The following is a 20,430-nucleotide window of genomic DNA, read 5'->3' as shown; positions in this document are numbered from 1 at the left end:
GAACAACACTTTTTCTCAAGTATCCCCTGAGCTTGCTCCTCGGAAAGATCAACGACAGAACAAACTCGAATGCGCAAACGATTGTCCCACAGAAAAGAGGGTCTCCGTCTGAACAACCGCTCACTCCTAATCTCTAAGCTTGCCCCTCAGAAAAGAAGGTCTCCGACTGAGCAAACTTGTATTCAATTGTTTACGGAGAAAATTTCCGTCCAAACAATTCTTCAAGACAGTCACTTAGCCCTGGGCCCATAACCTGTTGGCAGAGCCAGCAAACCTTGAACCAAGAAAGCGAGCAACCAGAAGGGGTCGTCACCACTTCCTAAGTTCACTTATATACTCACCAGAACTAATCCGCTTCCGCAGGGCTTCCTTCAACTTCAACCGGCTTTTCGGATTTCGGATCGGTGTCAAAAATATTCGAAGTCTCAAATAAATTTGCCTAACGCAATCTTTATTAGTGAACTTCCATCGGGGTCCGATCACATCCGATTGAGAATGATTTCGGTTGGTGCACCCACCCGACCTAACTCTTCACTGAACATTGTACACTAGCGATGTCTAACTTGCTACCTACCTACGCGCGCACGCGACAAGCTGTTCGCTCTCGTTTTCTTTATTATGACAGCTGCGCTCTTGCTCTCGCTCTCTATTTATGTTTCGGGGGGTGTTGCCAATTACACCGACTTTCATTATACCGACAATTTACACCGTACAACAAAATAATGAAAAATTAATATTCCAATATATTCTCAAATTCACGGGAGCAGAATATAACCACAGACAAACAGACGTAACACTGACGAAATTTCCATCGACCACTCATTTAATGATCATTTCAAATTCGTTATGTTACAAATCTGATAACTAGAGGCACGCGCATCGTTTTTCTTCGCGTTTGACGTTTCACACTACCGCCATCTGCCGGTCTTGTTGCACGAAACACCTTTTTGTGCAACATGCTCAACAGACGATGACGGTGTAAACTGGGCGATGGATTTTGAAGAAATTTGTTCTAAGTGTTATGTCTGTTTGTCTGTGATATAACTTTCGAACTGTCAAGTTTAACCACGCTCCAGAGAAGGGTTATTTCTAATCGGAGGGGAAATAACTATCGAGCTGTCAAATTTTAACTTAAAGTTAAACGAACTGGTGAAACGGTTCACAGCCTAAGAAGAACAGACAAAAAAAGGGGTTTGGGTTGAAAACGCACCGTGTGAGCACAGACAAACAGACGTCACACTCTCATCATTGTGCATCGACCACCTTTTTAACAGTCGATTCAAAAACATGGTAGGTGGCCAATCCGCCACCTGCAGCGCTCGCATCGTTTTTGTTCGCATTTGACGTTTACACACTACCACCATCTGTTGGTGTCTGTGTGTCATTTTAAAATTCAATTTCACCTAGAGGCACTGAAATTGAAAATTGAATATAAAAAATTACAAACGAATTTTATTTTACTGGTGTAAGAAAACGGCAATGCCATGCCATTTTAGCGCTATAAGCCAAGATTATTTGCTTTGTGCTGTATAACAGTTGAATTAAAGCAGCGAACGCAGCCAAAATTGAAAGCCGTCAAAAATAGAACTATTAGCGTTAATACAGCTGTATCGCAATCGATTTGCAGCTATAAATATTAGCTGAATAAACTTCGTCAGTTATCGCTTTTGCTGCTTCCACTAAGCTGTAACTCAACATCGTAAATAGTAGCAACAGGTAGCAACCCAATGATGTGAAATAAAAGTCCCCATCATTATTCCGACTGCTTCTATTCAATACGATTTGTTATGCTGCTCAATATATAATTAAGAAGCACTTTATCGTTAGTTATACAGCGAATGTACAGCGGTGAGATGTAAAACAACAACTTGGGACGCATCTATTGCAATTCTATTATCCTCATATTTAATTTTCGAAGTATCAATGCAGGAGCAGTGACCATCATTTAACAGAAAAACGAAATTTCCTAGATTTTCACATTTTATTTTTCGCTAATTATATATTTTACTCTCCGAACAAAATTAGCAGCTTTTCACTGTATGCCCGTCTGGCAATCTATGCCTAATTGCTATCTTCCACAAGCCGGAACCATCCTCCGGATCCTGCCAAAATTATTATCCGCGGATCGCGCTTCTATAATAAACTGTGAATAGGTTCCGCTTCTCACTGCCCTGCTTCCAGGATGCCTTCGTTTAATGGTACTTGTAGTTCCTGTGGTGCTTCTGTTTGTCGCAGTTGATGGCAACATCATTCCGCCGACGATGACCTGGAAGAACGGGGCAATTCCATGCCGCTTGGGTTTTCAGTATTTCTGTTTCCATCTCCAAAAGGCACGGCTCCAGCGGCAGCCTTGGGTTCTTGTCACGGTGGCCAAACCAAGCACCCAATTTGATCAACTTCACCAGGCGTATCCGGCTTGTCGTAGTAACGGACAGGATCGTAAAGTCCGTGGATCTTCGGGTTGTATTCCGCCGGATAATCACAGAAAATCATCGCGCACTCTTTTTAGCAGCAGTTTCACTCGATCGCAAATCTACACAAACTGTTGGATGTAAACATTGCGTTTGACGTTTCACACCCTTTTACAGCCTGATGAAGCCGTGTAAGCGTGGCTATAACATCTTTTACCGTCATTATAGAATATTATATGAACCGTTTTCAATGTAGAACAAAACGGTGTGTTTTCTTTGCCTTCGATATATACTGTGGTGGCAGCAAGAACAACGTCAAGACTTGTGGATGCAGAGATCGGGAGTTCGATTCCAGGCGGTGGCAGATACTTTAATTGTGTAACGTTGGTAACATTTAATTCAGATACTTATGATATTAAATTCTGGAAGCTGGGAAACAGCTTGGAATAATATTTAATCGATAATACAGCGAAGCTGTATAAAAATTATTCAACAGTTGCGAAATAATTGAGAAAGCGCCTTCCGAAGATGTTACACAGCTACATGTCGTATAACTGTCGAGTTAGAGCAATGATTGGTATGAATAAGAGCTTCCAACACAGCTTAAAAATAGCTGAGTAGATTCGCCAGATTTGTTGGTAAAAGGATCGCATAGAAGCTTTCGTTCGTATATTCAGCGTCTTTACTCAGCATGAAGCCGTATAAAGAGGGCTTAGAGATTGTTTACATTTGCACTAAATGTTAGTTGGGTATTGCTATTGGAAATTCGTGGATTGTTTATCGTGCCAGTGAAGAAAAACACCTACCCCCAACAGTAAACAAACGAGAAAAATGGATTTTATCATCGCTCTCTCTTTGGGGCTCTCGTTCACTGCTTCCATTTATCAGACTTGTTACAACTTGCGATACATTGACAATCGTGGACCGCAACAGATGGGATGTTTATTTTTGCTTGCTTTGATCGTGTTTCAAACTCAAATGAGAGCGAATTCTGCAATGACTGATCATGGAAGTTCTCGAGGAAGTTTCTCTATTTCTGCAGATTAGTGATGAAATCGTGAGTAGGGCTACAAACCAGCCACTGTAACAGCCATGTTTGGATTCCAACATGTTTCACCCAGAGTCTATGAATGGAGAGTTGCGCGAAGAGACTTCTTTGAATGGTTGTTCTTCTTCGTCTTCGAAAACAGCCCCTATCTGTTTTGCTGGTCTGCTCGATAGGTAGACGGTTTGACAGTTCGATAGGTAGATTTGGTATCACTCTTCGCGCAACTCTCCATTCATAAACTCTGGTTTCACCTTAAAAGAGCGCGAACGCTCTTGCAGTTGGATGTTTTTGTTCAGTGTAGCGTGCAGCTGGTAATTTTGCTCGAGATATGAGCAACTGTCTCCTCTTCCACCCCCGCACTTTCTCACATTTCGTTGTTTTGACTGTTTTGCTTCCACATTCGTCACAAACGTTTGATCAGTGCGGACGATATTCCCAAATTTTTATTTCAATTCTTAGGAATTACGAAAATCAGTTCCTTCGCGAGAAAATACTAATAAACTTCATCCAAAATGTCGTATATGTTAGCACATTTACACAACGGCTGGCAAGTGGATCAGGCCATTCTTTCCGAAGAAGACCGAGTCGTGGTAAGTCTGGTGGAAATTTCCGGAAGCAACCGTTCAGCTTTTAAGTTCACGCAATCCGTTTACTTCGCAGGTAATCCGCTTTGGCCACGATTGGGACCCCACCTGTATGAAGATGGACGAAGTGCTGTACAGCATTGCGGAGAAAGTGAAAAACTTCGCCGTCATCTATCTGGTGGACATTACGGAGGTTCCGGATTTCAACAAAATGTACGAACTTTACGATCCCTGCACGGTGATGTTTTTCTTCCGGAACAAGCACATCATGATCGATTTGGGCACCGGTAATAACAACAAAATCAACTGGCCCTTGGAGGATAAGCAGGAGATGATCGACATCATCGAGACGGTTTACCGGGGGGCTCGCAAAGGTCGGGGTCTGGTCGTGTCCCCGAAGGATTACTCCACGAAATATAGATACTAGAAGTTTTGCGGAAATTCAATTTCGATCTGGCTGTATCTATATTTGTGGATGGTCAGAATTATCATTAAGTAGGTTCAATCAATATACAATAATTTAAGATTGTCGGATTCTAACGTGTGACAAATGTGAAATGGAATGTTCGCAATAAAATCTGATTTATGTTGCGATAACTTGTTCTACTCTTTTTTTCTACTGGTCTGGTATTTTACATTTTGGGTGAAATGCATGTTATACTAAAGGAAAACGCAACAAACAAAATGTACCGAGTAAACTTGCAGTTTGTATTATAACGTTTTGAATATGATTATGACTTCGTAATACTTTTGGATGTTAACACCAAATACAAGGCTGGTAGCAAGTCTCTTTTTTATCTTTATCTTTATTTATTTACCTAAATTTAACGAACTCTTCTGGTCTAATTGAATTATCAATAATCTATTATACATTTATTCACTCTAATTACGAAACTGACACATTTGAACTCATAATCACAAAATGACAAGTTCACAAAAATCGTAGCACAAAAAATTTTATCGATACAAACATAAGTCTTATTCCTTTCGTGCGAGCAGGGGCTCCCAATAATTGTTTCGAAACTCTCTAAAATGCAATCCGCAAGGCCATGTGGGCGGGAGTAATGCTGTTTGTTTTAGGTGTGGGTGATTCCAACTTTGAACGATATGAACGGCATCGAAATAGAATCCTTCCATGCTGGAACTAATTTCTTCACAATGATGTCATCAGTACCCAAAGCATCGGCGACCAACTTGAATACTTCACATTTACTCACGCAGCTTTTGATTTTTGACAAAAATAGCCAAAAACGATCGTTTGCAGACTGCTGTTCCACGATATTACTCAAACAGTCTGTTGCTTTTGTGCCAAGCTGAGTATCGTGTTGTACTCCCAACGATGACTCCGTAGTAGTGGAGCGATCTCTGATCGATGGATCTACGCTCGGTTCAATGCGAGAAGAAGAGACAGTGGAATTGGCAAGTGATTCATGAATGGCAGTTATTTGCTTTTTCAAATGAGCAATTTCATCGTCAATACGAGTTATCTCTTTGGTTTCTGGTACTTTAGTGTCAACTTCCTTCACAAGTGCATGGCGGTTGTTTCGTTTCTTAACCATCATATCACTGCACGAGGTGCACATCCACCACAAGTTACGGGATGATCGATATTTGACGAGCTCTTCATATCGCATTTTGACGCAGGATGCATGATAGACATCGGTACAAAAACCTTCGCAACCAATGCAGTTTGAGTCAAGGCGTCAATTTCTCCAGAGAATTGGACTCGCCTTGGTTCGACTCTTGAGTGATTACTTGCGCGCATTGTTTACAAGTAGCTACATGGCCATCCATATTGAACAATGCAGCAACAATTCGACGAACGATAATTTATTTTTACAACCACAGGACAATACGAATAAAAATGCGAGAAATGTCTTTGAAATCACAAGAACGATTGAACAAAATAACTCTCACTATGCTGGGATTGAATTAATATCAAATTTTGCTGTGAATTTTTGGATTTTAGTGTTTTGTTTTAGCCCAATCGCTGAGGTAAACGAATAAAAAATTCAAGAGGAGGGTACTCAGCATTTGTAACTAAATGCTACGAGGGGGGAGGGGGTGTCAAAAATCAATGAAACAATGCTACGTCATTTATGGACGGCCCCAGAGTACTAGAGGTTTTGGCCGTCGAAAACAGTGATCTGCCCCAGTGTGGTGCGCTCATCTTTGAACTCTGAGATGTTTTACCATAAGTAAAATCTAGCATGCATGCTCCATGTGAGGTTTCACACCATATTCAGCAATTATTCCAGTAATCTTTCCAATCATTCCTACACATTTTTTCAAGCAATCCTTGTAGAGGATTAGGTTGGTTAAAATAAAAGATTTTGAAATTAATGATTCAAACTTACACGACAATTTGTACCAGTGTATTCACGGATACGGAAATCCTACTCCGCTATCGGAATGAACATAAGCGAGCTTTCGAAACGAGGCGACAGCGTTTATGATCGACAGGAATGAAGGAAAAGGAAAGCAGATATGATTCGGGCTCAGCTCAGTGCAAGAGGATCCTGAGTTTGAAGAAAGATGATGTTGTGAACGGGTGTGTTACTGACGCGGTGTGTTAAAATTGAAAAAAAAGAAAAGAAAAATAAAGCGTCATGTGTGCGATTAAATTGAAATCGGTTGTGTTTGGTACCGAAAGAAAAAAATCCTACAATCCTGTCTATAGACTCAATTGAATTTTCTTTTTAATATTTATTTTTTAATACAGGTCGGACTCGATTATCCGGAGACTCGATTATCCGGGGACTCGATTATCCGGGATTCGATTATCCGGAATTTCGATGTTCTTGTTTTTCAATTTTTATGCATAAATCTTAAATAATTTTGTATTGCAATATACAATATATATGGCTTTGCAGTTTTGAACGTATTTAAGAAAAGGGGGGTTTGAAAAAGTGTTTTTTTGTGTATGCTGGTCAATTTTTTTTTTCTTGTAAAGACCCCTACTGTTACTAGAAATAATTTCGCCACAGCATCATATAAATAAAGCAACAACATAAAGATACTATTTAAGTTCTTTTATCGAAGATTTCAATTTTTTTCTTAGTGATTCAATTATCCGGGTGATTTGATTATCCGGAGTGAAAAAAAAAAACGATACTCCGGATAATCGAGTCTGACCTGTAATACTGTCTATAGATTCACTTGAATATTTTTTTAATATTTTAGCAATTTATTTTTGAAATTCCTTAAACTTCTTCAAAAAAGAGTTATGCAGAAGTTTATCACGATTTTTACAAAAAATATTCAGATTTTACCTTGAAGTCTTTACAAGGAATGTCGTTTTTCAATTCAATAATCCACTGGAAGGATTCCTGGAGGACATTGAACTGTTTTGTCTCAAATTCCTGAAATTATTACCTTAAGTATTCTTGGAAAAATCTTGGTGGGATTTCTGGAGAAATTTCTAGGGTACACAGCAAAAAAAGTTGTTGAATATTACATCGAAACTGCTGCAACCAAGTCATTCCCTCGGTTGTGTGATATTACACAGCCCGACGTACTCGCGGGCTATTGGTGTAATGAAAGCGACCGATGTAATTTTCCCGATGTAATATATTCGATGTACAAAATACGATGTAATCGATGCGGTGTAATATGAAAACTATGTAATCTTAGCGATCCCGAATCCCCCGTGCGAAATAAAGCGATCCCAAATTCTGCTCAATGGTTGATTAAATTGCTTTTTAATCTTTTTTCGCTTTTTAATAATGTTTATGATGTTAAATCGGGTTCAAAATTTTTGGAATCGATTAAAGCAATTTAATCAACCATTGAAGGGAATTTGATGGTAGTAAGATAAGATATGTTTCAAACAAAAAAATAAGTTTACATTATTTATTCTATTTTTATTGAATTAAAAACGTTTAAATAATGCAGTATAACGACTGGAGCGCTTCAGGTGATAGTCCGAGAACCCGCAGTGGACAGAGATTAAATTCAAGCCTGCAGGCTCTTCAGGTAGAGATTAGTTTCCTTCAGCCAACAGTGAAATAAATCGCAGAGCTCGTTCAACTTTTTCGTGCCGATCTAAAAAAAAACAAAATAATATATTATTGAATTGTACATATACATATATAAATTTAAATATACTACAATAGATCGATATATAATAAACATTCGAGGTAGTTGTTTAAACGGAAGTTCTATTCGAATGTTTTACGGAAATATGAGTTTTCAAAGTTTTTTCTTTGCTTTGGGGGACTCTTAGATGCAAAGATTCAACAAACCCTCTGGCAAATTTAAAAATTCTCCTGGTGTTTTGGAAATTCTTGAATTTCGTCGTCTACTTGCAGGTATTTCGCAAGGGATTTATCTTTTGGGCATTTGGTTGAAATCTGTTCCAGGTTATTTTTTTCTTGAAAAACACTTCGGGAACTCTACTACATTTCTCTTCCTTCTTCTCCTGAAATTCTAAATCTAAAAATAATTTTAATATTCTCAAAGACTCTCAAAAATTCCTAGAAATCTTTAGTTTTCACCGTAAATGTATAACAACTTTTAATATTTTAAAAAGACGCAAATGTTAATCTAGAAATATTCAGTCTTCTCGCATGATTCGTAAAAGCTTTGAAATTAATGTTTGGTTTTCTACGACAGTTTTTTTAAATCTGCAGTCTTCATTAACTATTTTAAATGTTCTAAATTCATTTGATAAGTATAAAGATACTGGTGTTAAGGAGTTGTTTTTTTATATTTATCATAAAGATCCTCGTGAATTTCCCAAAGGAATACCTTATAGCTTTTATCGGGAGATTGTGCTTTTTCCATGAGCTTCTTATAAAATTACATGATGGTTTTTCCTGACATTATAGAATTCCTTCAATATTTTCCACAAAACTTGCTTTTGACTTTTTCCCTCAATTCTTTCAGAAACTTTTCTAGATGTTCCACGAGTTTCTCATATATTTTTAATGTACTTTTATCAAATTGAATTTATATGAATATTAATTTATGAAACATTTCTGTTATTCATCCAATGTTTTTCTGGATTTAATTATGTAATTCGAACCTAAAGTTACTTTTAGAGTTGTTCTTCTAGAATTTATCTAAAATTTTTTAATGAAATTGTTCCACCTAGAATAAATAAAGTAGGGAAAGTGTACCAGTTATGACCATAGTTTTTCCCTATTTGGCCATATGTGAAATTTCGATGACTTTCGCATTTTTAATCTTTTTGAATGTTTTAACACCAAGATATATCTTATATCTTACTGCTAAAACACACAAAACTTTTCAAAATGTGGAGACATTCAAGTTATCACGTATAGCGAAATAGGGAACCACTATGGCCATAACTGGTACACCTACTCTATTTAGGATTTTTTTGTTTTCTCCATAATAGAATAGAGGAGTTTTTTTTCAATCCTGTCAAGCGTTCCTTTTGGAACCCATCCATGTGTTTGTTTCCTTTTCAGGTTGTATAGCGATTTAAAAATCACAGGTTTTCGTAGCTTGATCGAAAAAACAAATTTTTCTAAGTATAGCACAATTTCATTGCTTTTCAATATCTTAATTATCACTTTATAAATGATTATAGTTTATAAACTAACTCATGACTAAAACCAAGATCAGTTCAGCATCCTACAAAGTTTTTTAAGGATACAAAAACTATATGACAATTTATAGATATTAGAAATACGAATCCTTCAGAATATTTTATTTATAAATCTATATTCTTGAACATCCAGAAATAATGTTTTACGATTTCTCCAATAACACAATTTACTTTGAGGAGAGGAGAGTGTAGTCTGAAAAATATAAAAAATATGACCGCGTGGATTATGGACGGACAACTTATAATCTGCCACGAATATTACAAAACACAGATACTGGTGACTTACTGACCCAGGAATATGAATCAGCGAAATTAGAACTTTCCTCCAATTTCTCCTGTAATTACTTGAGAAGCTCCTTGTTAAATTTGTTCTAGAGATCTTGATGATTTTTCTTCAAGGAACTAATGAGACATGCTTTCTTTAATTATTCCGAAAGCATCTTCAAGATTTGTTTTTGGAATTTTTCAAGAATACCTTTAGGATTTCTTCTAAGAGTTCCTTATGAATTGCTTAAAAAGATTTTTTTGAATTTACTCAGAATTTGAGGATTTTTTCAGGGATTCCCCAGGATTTTTACAAAGATTTTATTTTAATTTTTATTTTTTTTTATTTTTCCACAGGCTTCAGATTTTTTCTGGAGCTCGATGTAAAATTGCTTTCGAACTTGATCAAGATATTATATTTAATTTCTTTCTTTATCTTTATTTGAGTGGCTTTTCGCCCTTGGCGAGTTCGCCAAAAGGTTTTCGTTTATTAATTCTTCTCAAATTCCCAGCAATTCTTTCAGGAGTTCCTCTTGAAATTTTCCCTAGTAATTCCTTTTGGATTTTTTTTTCACAATTCAATTAAGGATTTTTTTGAATACCTCCAGGAATCCATTCATAGTTTTTTTTTAATTCAAGATATAAGAAATTGTTTGAATAGGTTTTTCATACAATACCCTGCAAGTTTTTTTTATTTCTTCCAGGAGCAAGTCCATTACATATTTTGTATGAAAATTTTCTTGAAGTCTAATTGTTAATACCTTATGAAATTGGTTTTGGAGAATACGAACTAAAACTACTCATTATCAAATATTTTCAGAAATCCCAGAATATAATTCAGAAAATAAATATAATTCATGCTTTCAAAAAACGACCACACTGGACCCACATAAAAGAAGGAGAAACCAAACAAAGATATTTTTTTATAAACATTTCTCAGATAATCCAACTAGACGTTTCTGTAAAGATATTTCCTAGAGCTTTTTTAAATTCCTCTTGACATAACGATAAGTATTACAATATGTTTTTGCATGATCTTTTCTTATTTCACCATCGGGTATTTGACCTAAGATTCGTTCAGATATTACCTCGAAAATTTCTTCAGGAGATCATTCAATGTTTTTATTTACAGAGCTCCCAAGCAAATCCTTCAAAATTTTCGTTCAAGATACCTTTGGGAATTAAGATCCTTCTTTAGAGCAGTGATGATGTGCTATAGCCATGCTGAAGGTAACTGGGTTTGATTCCCGGTTGGTCCAGAATCTATTCTTAACGGTAATTTTTTTTACTTTCTAGGGTATCTTCGTACCTGTTATGAAACTTTGGAAAATAAAGCTCTTAATAATAAACTTTGGAAGTACTCTTAGAGCGCTAAGCTGAGAAGCAAACTCTGTACCGTAGGGATGTTATGTCAAGAAGAAATCCTTTAAGAATCAAACCTGGTGCTTAGGAATAATTCCAGAAATCCTACAACAGGAATTTCTTCAGGAAGCCTTCCATGAACTATTTCAAAAAATTCTCAAGAAAATCACAAGCCCTTCAGGAACTCATCCGTTGATTTTCCTAAGATTTCTTCCAAGATTTTTTGAAATAATTCTTCTACAAATACGATTTCTTAGAATTTCCTTTACAATTTTCGTTATGGTTTTCTTTAAGATTTTAACCAAGAATTTCTCTAAAAATACCTTCAGATTATGTTTCACATAATTTATCCAGGAATTGTTCCAAAAATGTCTCAGATATTTCTGAAGGAAATCCTAATTTAATATCTGTTGAAACTTCTGAAGAATTCCTAATGAACTCCTGCAAGAACCTCATAAAGAAATCCTGGATTCTTGAGGAAGTTTGGAGGATTTTCGAGAGCTTTCTAAGATAATTATTGAAAATAATCAATCAAATATCTGGATTTAATGTATCCAACTGGATTGTCTGAAGGAACTCCTTGAAAAATATCGGACGGAATACCTGAAGAATTATTAACAATTTCTGTATTGTTTGCTGGCATAAAGTCTTTTGAAGAATCCATGGGAGCTTTACTAATCAATACACATTTGAAAGTACCCGGGAGTAATTTCTTCATGAAATGCTGAAGAAATTCCTAGAGAAATATCTGAAGGAACTTCATGCGGAATTCTTGGGCCGCAAAATGGTGAGTCGACAATCAGGAAGGAGCGTCCAACACAGCTCTGGTCCTCACAAGTTCCTACCTCGCGCTTCCACGGGTCAAATGATGACAAAGACCGCCAGCTAAGGGTTGCGTACTTAGCTGGTAGTGCAGCCTGGGCACTGTTGTCCTTCTGAATCAGCTAGAGTGAGGAGGTGCGTTTTGAGCGTCTGTACACCAGGAGGTGCGGCTCAAACAGCGTCTGTTCTGGTATCCAGCGGCTGAGTACGAAACGCTGTATCACGTCAGCTACACCTAAGATGGCAGTCCCATCAACGTGATGTAGGTAGCGCGACCCCGGTAAGGTAGCATACCGAAGTCATTATCCACCACGAAAATGGAGAAAGAAGAAGAAACGAACGTTATTTTTGGCAACCGACCTGGCAACGAAATAAGGACTATGATTGGAAACTCGGTACCTGGAACGTCAGGACCTTAAATGAACCTGGACGAGTGAGCCTTTTGGCTCGTGAATTGCGAAAAGTTGGCGTGTGCGTGGCTGCTATTCAGGAAGTGCGTTGGCTAAGATCTGGAGAACGTGAATTCAGAGCGGTAGACCCCGTCGCTAACACCGCTTTCAAATACAACATCTACCACAGCGATGGCGAAAGCTAATGGGGATTTTGACGGTTCGATTGGCGGCTTACCGCCTACTCGCATTTCTACCTTTCAACAATAATTATTTAACACAAAACTAATATCAGATGGGCCGCCATTCTGTGGAGTGGTGTGGCCCCTTCCTTTCCTTGTTTTCTTATCTTTCCAGAACAACCGAAATGAAGAAGGAAACCTCCAAGCCATTGTGGAGAACATTTTGATTTTTTGATTACATTTTGATTACATGGATAATAATAACTACTTACACCCTGACAGAACTGCCTATCTCAAAAATAAGTAGAAGGGCGGGACGATGGTGCGAGCCTACCCACTCTGTCATCGGTGTGCCATTAAAGTAAATCCAATACAAGAATGCAGTGCAGAACCTCATAACGCCTTTTTCGGTAAACGTGGGGTTTATAGGGATGTTTGTGTAAACAACGCAGATTGGCCATGGCTAGGGGGTGCGTTGATATTAGCAGATTAGCAGATTAGCAGAAATGCTGAAGAAATTCCTAGAGAAATATCTGAAGGAACTTCATGCGGAATTCTTGGTATAATGTTGTATAATCCTGTATAATGTTGAAGAACTTCTGGAAGAGTTCCTAATAGGTTTCGTAGAATAATCCCTCGAGAATTTTTGAAGCAACTCGTGGAAGAAACTGTAAATGAATGTTTAACGAAATGATTACGAAATGGCGGTATTATTATACGCAATTAGGGTTGTTATGTATATTATTATAATTTTTATTATTAGGAGAATTCTAAGCTCAGGCTGATTCAACTGCAATGAAATATCCAAAAGAATTTCTAAAAAAATCCGATTTTTGATAGAATACCTGCATAAATCTTTGGAATATTACCTAGTCTCTTAAAAAAACTTTACACAAAATCGAACTCTTTTGTGTTATTTTCACACATTCTGAAATTCTGCTTATTTTTTTTCGAACTTCACGACGCACAGAGGTCGTTTTTGACAGTCATCAACTCATTTTTTTATATAACCGATCTGAGTGTAGAGCATCAACTAAGAAGCAGTAAGAATATCTGGAAAAATAACTAGAGGATGATCCCTAGAAAAGTGTTTAGAAGTAATCACTGTGAAAGTTTCTAAATTAAGCGTTGGAATGTTAAATAATTCTAGGAGCAATTTTTTTCTAAGCAATTCTTAAGAAAATGGAAACAAACAGAAATAGAATATGAAAACGAATTCCTGGGACAAATGGTGGAGAACGCCAAGCTGAGGGTTATGGGTTTGAATCCCACCAATCGAGGATGTTTACGTAAACGAAATTTTCTCGACTCACCAAATGGTAATCTTACAAAGGAAGCTTTGAGTTATTAACTGTCTGTGGAAGTGATCATAGGAACACTAATCTGAGAAGCAAGTTCTGTCTTTGTCGGTACGTACACACTTAAATTATTTTACGGATTCCTGTAAAATCTCAACAGCTGAACAGTTCGGTGAAATAAATTAACGGAGTACGGTAAATTTTTACAGTATTCCGTGAAAAATCACCGGAATCCGTAAAACTTCGACGGAACTACGGTGTTTTATTTCACCGAACTGTTCAGCTGTTGAGATTACGGTGAAATTCACCGTAAGAGCTTAGTGTGTAGCGTCAGAAAAAAGTAGACCTTTTTTCTATAACATTTCAAGAATAATATCAGTAATAACAAACCGTCAAACATTTCCAGAATTACTCAGTTTTAGCAGAATTTTGAGAAGTTTCAAAACATGCCTCAGCGTTCTCTAATAATTCATACCTTATTTTTATTTCTTTTAACATCTCACATTTTTGGAATTCATCCACTTTAGCCAATAATTTCTAACAACTTTAAAATGTTCATGGCCGATTCAAATATTTCAATAATCACTCAATAACAACATCAATAATCAATGTTGTCAAAAATTTCAAACATTTTTTTTTATATTTCTAAAGTATTTGTTCTACTAACTATGTTTGAATATTCCGAAGAGATGTAAATATTTGTTCTTCTAGATATTTTGGACCAAGAAATGATAAAAACTCAACAATCAGTTTATTTTTTCCTAAAATTCAAAAATTTTTAAAACTTAATAAAAAATCGTCAAACATTCTTAGAAACAATTCCTTCAGTAATTACTAAGAATATATGTTTTTCATAGTAACTCTACACTGCCAGTAACTGCATATTTGTCACATTCGACATTTTCGTCAATTTGGAGTTAATATCGTGGAGAGGCATCAAATAATAAAGACTTTCGATCAACTTACAGAAATCTGTGAGATTGTTCTAGAAAATTCGAAAAATATACCAAGTTGTATTGTCACAATGTAAATTGTAACCGCATAACAGTCACATTGAGATTATTGATGAGTCTCGTAATGTAATAGCAATGAAACTTCTATCAGTACCCGTAACGCGGATAGATCAACTTTTCGTGATGCGTTACGGGGTAAGATCTACCAATTTGAACCCTAGTCTCATCTTGTTTGTCGAGCTAGGTTAATATGTTCTGATAATTCAAGGATTCACGGTACAAAGTCCTTGTTACTGGCAACAGTTTCTGAAATTGAATCTGTTTTATCTAGCAGATGGCAGGGATAAGTAGGGGAAAGTGGGCAGTTTGGCCAAACCTCAAATTTTCAAAAGCACGAATCTGGAGAACCGAATACCCATTTGAGCTGAAAGCTTAATCGATTGGTCACACCCAGCTAGTGACCAATCGATTAAGTTTTCAGTTTAAACGGATGTTTGGTTCTCCAGATTCGTGCTCTTGAAAATTTGAGGTTTGGCTTCGATTCATCTTCACCTTAAGTCGATAAAAGTGCTGGAAATATTATGAGTTTTTAGAATATTTGCATGATTTTCTACAATTTTTAGATTAATACACTAGATCCACATGCTTCCTTTGTCTTATGAAGTTCACGGATAAATGATTGATTTTTCAAAATTTGTCATTTTTCGAGTCGATTTTTTACTGATGGGGTGATATGAGCACCCAATTTTTGATTGCAAAATAATCTCATATAATCTAAAAATTCAATTATTTTATTACTACACTTGAAAGTTTTAGTATTTATAAACACTCCGTGCAAGAAAATATATTTTTAAGAACATTCTAACAGTCGAACATCATCATTCTGAAATGATGAAATTTCAAAGAGCCATTCGGGGCAATATGGGCAGTTTTTTCTAACATCATTTATTATTTTTTCTTTGAGTTTTGAACACTAACTTATAACATGCCTAATGCTTTATTTCCTCATCAGCTTTGGGGTTGCATGTTATTTCAGATGAAATTTCAAGAATTTATGCAGTTTTCAAGGGGTGCTCATTCCACCCCATTGGCCAAACCACCCCGACTACCCCTAATGGCCGAGAGACGAACCAGCCAAGGGCTGAAAGTCTCTTTAATAAAAAAAAATCATTCATTCCCTAATGGCCGTAATAGTCTATACGGACCGCTTGAACACCATCGGAAAGGATATGAAGGGTTGAGGTAGGGTATAGGGAATTGTAGAAGACTTGACAATCTAATGCGATTAATGCTGCAAAATGTAAATGTGATGAAAGCAATTTGATTTGAGTTTTGAAGTTTGATTTGACTTATCAAAATTCCAAATAGACCGACCATTGTACAAGTAAGAAAGAAAAAGCTGGTCTTCTAGAAATTTTATAAACAACAAAATAATAACAATACGAGAGGGCTGCTGATGGCACGATGCGATGCCTTTGGAGCTTTTGATAATGATTGAACATTACTATAAAGAACGCAATTCACTCGATAGTGACAAATTTACAAACTTTAACTGTTTTTATCATATACAGATATACAATGACATTTCAGTTCACTGATTGACGATGCTGATTTAAATAATAATATTTGATATTATTAGTTCATTTGTTTGTGTAATGAAGGAGTTATTATTGAAAAAGTTTTACTTACTCTTGATGATAATACTTCCCCGACCAGAATTATTCTATTTTGAGCACCCTTTTCGAAGCTATTCTATCCAGGTATCCATTTACTGCTTACAATCCTGAAATTATTCTTATTGTGCATGCTCATGCATTATATTAGTAAAGACCATAATCATGCAACATATAAGAAGGTGAGAAAGAGAGAATATAGAAACAGTGATTAGTAATGAGTTAATTATGTAGTTTTGTAATAAGTTTTGGTGTAATGTAATTTTGTAACAATTGAACAGTACTAACAGATGCTATTGATCTCCCTTTGCTCCTATCCGCAATCCGGTGCACGCGCCCTGTTGGGTTTCGAAAACCTCGTAGAAGAACAAACCGTCAATGGCAATGGCGTCCCAATTACTACCCCACATTGCACATTCAAGGGTCTGACTGTGCTCCTAACCCACCCTCAGTTTGTAATCTTTTCGTCAGCTTGAAATTATATTTTCCCGAAGTGAAAGTAATTTTGACAAGTGATAGCCGTACTATGCAGTAGTTTAAACAGGATCTTTAGGTCAGAAGATAAAATCCGAATTTTATAATAAAAAGGTTGCCATTGCTTTGAAATTCACCCAACATCTAATCAAAACTACTAACAACAGCGACCAATTATAAAAACTCATCGCTCCCTGGAATGTATACTCCCAAGCCCAGGGTGCACGTGTATCGCTACGACTTATTGGGCCCAATCTATCAATCAATCAATCAATCCTTTAGGTACTTGAACTAAAAAGAATTTTTCAAATATTGCCGTTAATGCCGTTGAGGTAATCTTTCGCGGAATACTCCTCGATCAAAAACAAGTGTGATAAGTCCCCACACGCTGTCCAACACGAAGAGTTATAATCTTAGGCATTAAGAGCAATTTATCTACATTTATACATAGTTACCCGTTTCACCGTAGTCGCCAGTAGAGCGTTCCCGCTTTTGAAGCTCTACACCGTTGCAATGTACCTTGCGGCTGATCTGGTACATCGGTTACATGTCGTGTAAGTTGGTGAATGCAGGAGTTGAGGATTTTTCCACCCGGCAGCAGGATGAATTGGCTATCTCCAGTACCATTCGAAGTATGCTCACGGCACCGAAGAAACGACACTCCATTCCAAGCGGAGGCTGGGCAAATCTGGCGGAAAAAAACCTGGATCCTCTTCGCAACATCAATAGGGGTCAATGGGACCACCGGGAACGAACTGTTAATGGTGATTGCCTCAGCGATCCTCTTTCCGGATTGCAAGGATCATCATCACGATAACGGCTCTCGTACCATCGCATACTTATCACCTCGGTAGGACTCTCCTGTTACGGCCAGAAATTGCAAATTTTCTTGGGGGGTTTGTTCCACTTGAATTCGAAACATTATTGTTTTGCCACATCAATTGCACAGCTATTGAACTCGTCGGATGTAAAAGCATTTCTTTTCACTATACTTTAAGAGTTTTCCCGGAGTTTTAGCAACGAAAAATCGCGTAAGAATAAATCGCGATCGCGAACTTCTGCCACGCCGGCCATCTTTATCCACCGACCAAAACAAACTATGGGCAGTGTTGCGAGATGTATCATTGCATCAGTGTTGAATGCAAAATGACATCGAAATTGTGTAATATCACTCAAGTAGATTGGAACGACTTGGTTGCAGCTGTTTCGATGTAATATTGGATTAGTTGTAATGTGAATATTTCACAATTTCAATGTGATGAAAAATGGTAATGTTGATTCTGTGTAATATCAAGGCGATGTAATATAACATCGAAAAGATGCTATATTGCATATGAATTTCGCGGTTGCATCGGAATTGTTATACATCGACATGAATTACATCGATGCGGATTACATTATTTTTTGCTGTGTAGTTGTTTGAAAAAAAAAGGTTAAAGACTTGAAGATACCTTTAAGGAAATTTTTGGAAGGATTCCTTAGGAAGCCCGTAAAAATTATTAAGATAAATTCTGAAGAAAACCTCGGAGGAATAACTGAGGGACACTTTTGGCTATTTCCTGAAATGAGTTCTAATTAAATTCTTGGAGCAAATCATGCAAAAGAGCAGTAGGGCGATATTCAAAACTGAAAAGGCAATAGATAGCTATACCATTTAATTCCACTAGAGTTTGTATCCTTTGACAGATACGCGTATTTCGACCTAGTACACGACACTGAAGACGGCCTTACAGTTGAGGTCGAAATACGCGTATCTGTCAAAGGATACAAACTCTAGTGGAATTAAATGGTATAGTACTAAGTTCGGTTTTTTCATTTACTTATAGGTATTCTACTAAACAGCTCGAAGATTTATTATCAATAGATAGCTCTTTTTCAATGGTAGCAAAAACGAAATCCTGAAGCAAAGAAAGCACCATGGAACATGAACTAAACACAATAAGTTGTGTATTCACATTACGCTTGATTTCTAATCACTACTTTATCAATCCAGTTTTCTAATTGCTAGTAATTTACGTTTTTCCATTCCTGGAGGACATTGAACTGCATTGTCTCAAATTTCTGAAATTATATTGTTAGGTCTTCCTGGAAATTTTGGTGAGATTTCTGGAGCAATTTCTAGGGTTATTCTTTGAACAAATAATACAACTAGGTTAAATTTTAGAACGAAATTTTTGGAAGGATTCCTTAGGAAGCCCGTAAAAATTACTGAAATAAATTCTGAAGAAAACCTGAGAGGAATACCTAATGGACACCTTTGGAAATTTCTTGAAATGATTTGCAATGAAATTCTTGGAGCAAATCATGAAAAAGACTAATTAAGTTAGTAATTCTACAAGGAATTACTAAGAAATCATTCGGAGAGAAATCTCTGGTTGGAATCTTTGAGGAATTCTAATGGAAAATCTCACACTCCAGTGCAAAAGTTTGGGTTCACCCCTACAAAAACATACAAAAGTGTTTTATCCATATCTCTGTAGTTACAGGTCTAATTAAAACTCTATATGGCGCATTCGGAAGACAATAAGTTATTCTTACTTAGTATGTTATTTGAAACAAACATATTATGAATTTTGTTCACACAATTTTGACTTAGAATTGCAACATTTTTAGAAAAAGAGACTGAAAAAAAACATAAAAAATATATCGCGAATCCGGTTAGGCGAGAAAATATCATTGATCGCACCACCAAACATTGATGACTCCCATCTCTACCTTATCCTACTAATCCTATATCCTTTCCATGACAACTGTGGAGATGCAGAGGTATACTCAGTCTCTAGTAACAACGGTTGTCTAACTAACATTCCTTCCCTTTCCCGATGACCGTGAAGACGTGGCCGGCGCCGTTATTGACTTTCAAAATTTGAGCTCACAATTTGTGCACATTGAAGGATGGTAAAGCTAATCCCAAGCCACATTTATTAAATCTTTGTGCAACCTAGATTGCTCTGGTCAATCGCGGAGTAGCAACTACGAATGGATCATTGAAGGTAGTTTTTGCAAGTGCTCACTGCATCAAAACAAAGGCGCCACTGTATATGGGATTTAACATTGTGACAGCATTGCTGTTCTGTCAAACACACAAGGCTACGGTGGCGCTATCTATGCTTTCCATAGCGGCCGTTTTGGTTATTTTAATGATCCATTGTAAATACGGTCCAGGGACGAAAAAAATCATGCTCACTATACTCAATTCACTGAATTTATGCCACCATCAAAGTAACCGCACCACCACCAATATGATTGTACAAATGAAGATGGCACAAAAGTAGATGGGCAAAACAAACAACGATGCCCGTATGTCGTTGGTGTTTTTGATTATCAGAAGCAGAAGAGTGTCAGTTTTAGCAAATTGTTTATCAATGAGGTTCAAATTAATTAAAAAATATGCTGCT

At 36.8% G+C, this 20,430-nt stretch overlaps 1 protein-coding gene and 1 long non-coding RNA gene across 2 annotated transcripts; one reads left to right on the top strand and one right to left on the bottom strand.

Moving 5' to 3' along the window:
- Positions 1–3,833: 3,833 nt before the first annotated feature.
- Positions 3,834–4,640, top strand: LOC5567973 (thioredoxin-like protein 4A). The gene is made up of 2 exons (XM_001657745.2): positions 3,834–4,049; positions 4,120–4,640. Exons 1-2 carry the CDS (start codon positions 3,972–3,974, stop codon positions 4,468–4,470), a joined length of 429 nt encoding a protein of 142 aa, XP_001657795.1. The 5' UTR covers positions 3,834–3,971; the 3' UTR covers positions 4,471–4,640.
- Positions 4,641–7,862: 3,222 nt separating this feature from the next.
- Positions 7,863–18,242, bottom strand: LOC110677014. The gene is made up of 2 exons (XR_002500898.1): positions 17,488–18,242; positions 7,863–8,087 (listed from the first exon to the last, which is right to left on the bottom strand). It is a non-coding gene; the product is annotated as an uncharacterized LOC110677014 (long non-coding RNA).
- Positions 18,243–20,430: the final 2,188 nt, after the last annotated feature.

The sequence above is a fragment of the Aedes aegypti genome, chromosome 2, assembly GCF_002204515.2.
Source record: "Aedes aegypti strain LVP_AGWG chromosome 2, AaegL5.0 Primary Assembly, whole genome shotgun sequence".
NCBI classification, from domain to species: Eukaryota; Metazoa; Arthropoda; class Insecta; order Diptera; family Culicidae; genus Aedes; species Aedes aegypti.
Note: the sequence above shows the minus strand (reverse complement) of the source record. Positions and strands in the feature narration are given on the sequence as shown.

Coding starts and splice junctions, on each gene's coding strand:
- LOC5567973 (XM_001657745.2), top strand. CDS start 3,972: ATGTCGTATATGTTAGCACATTTACACAACGGCTGGCAAGTGGATCAG. Junction 4,050..4,119: donor CCGAAGAAGACCGAGTCGTG/GTAAGTCTGGTG, acceptor TTTACTTCGCAG/GTAATCCGCTTTGGCCACGA.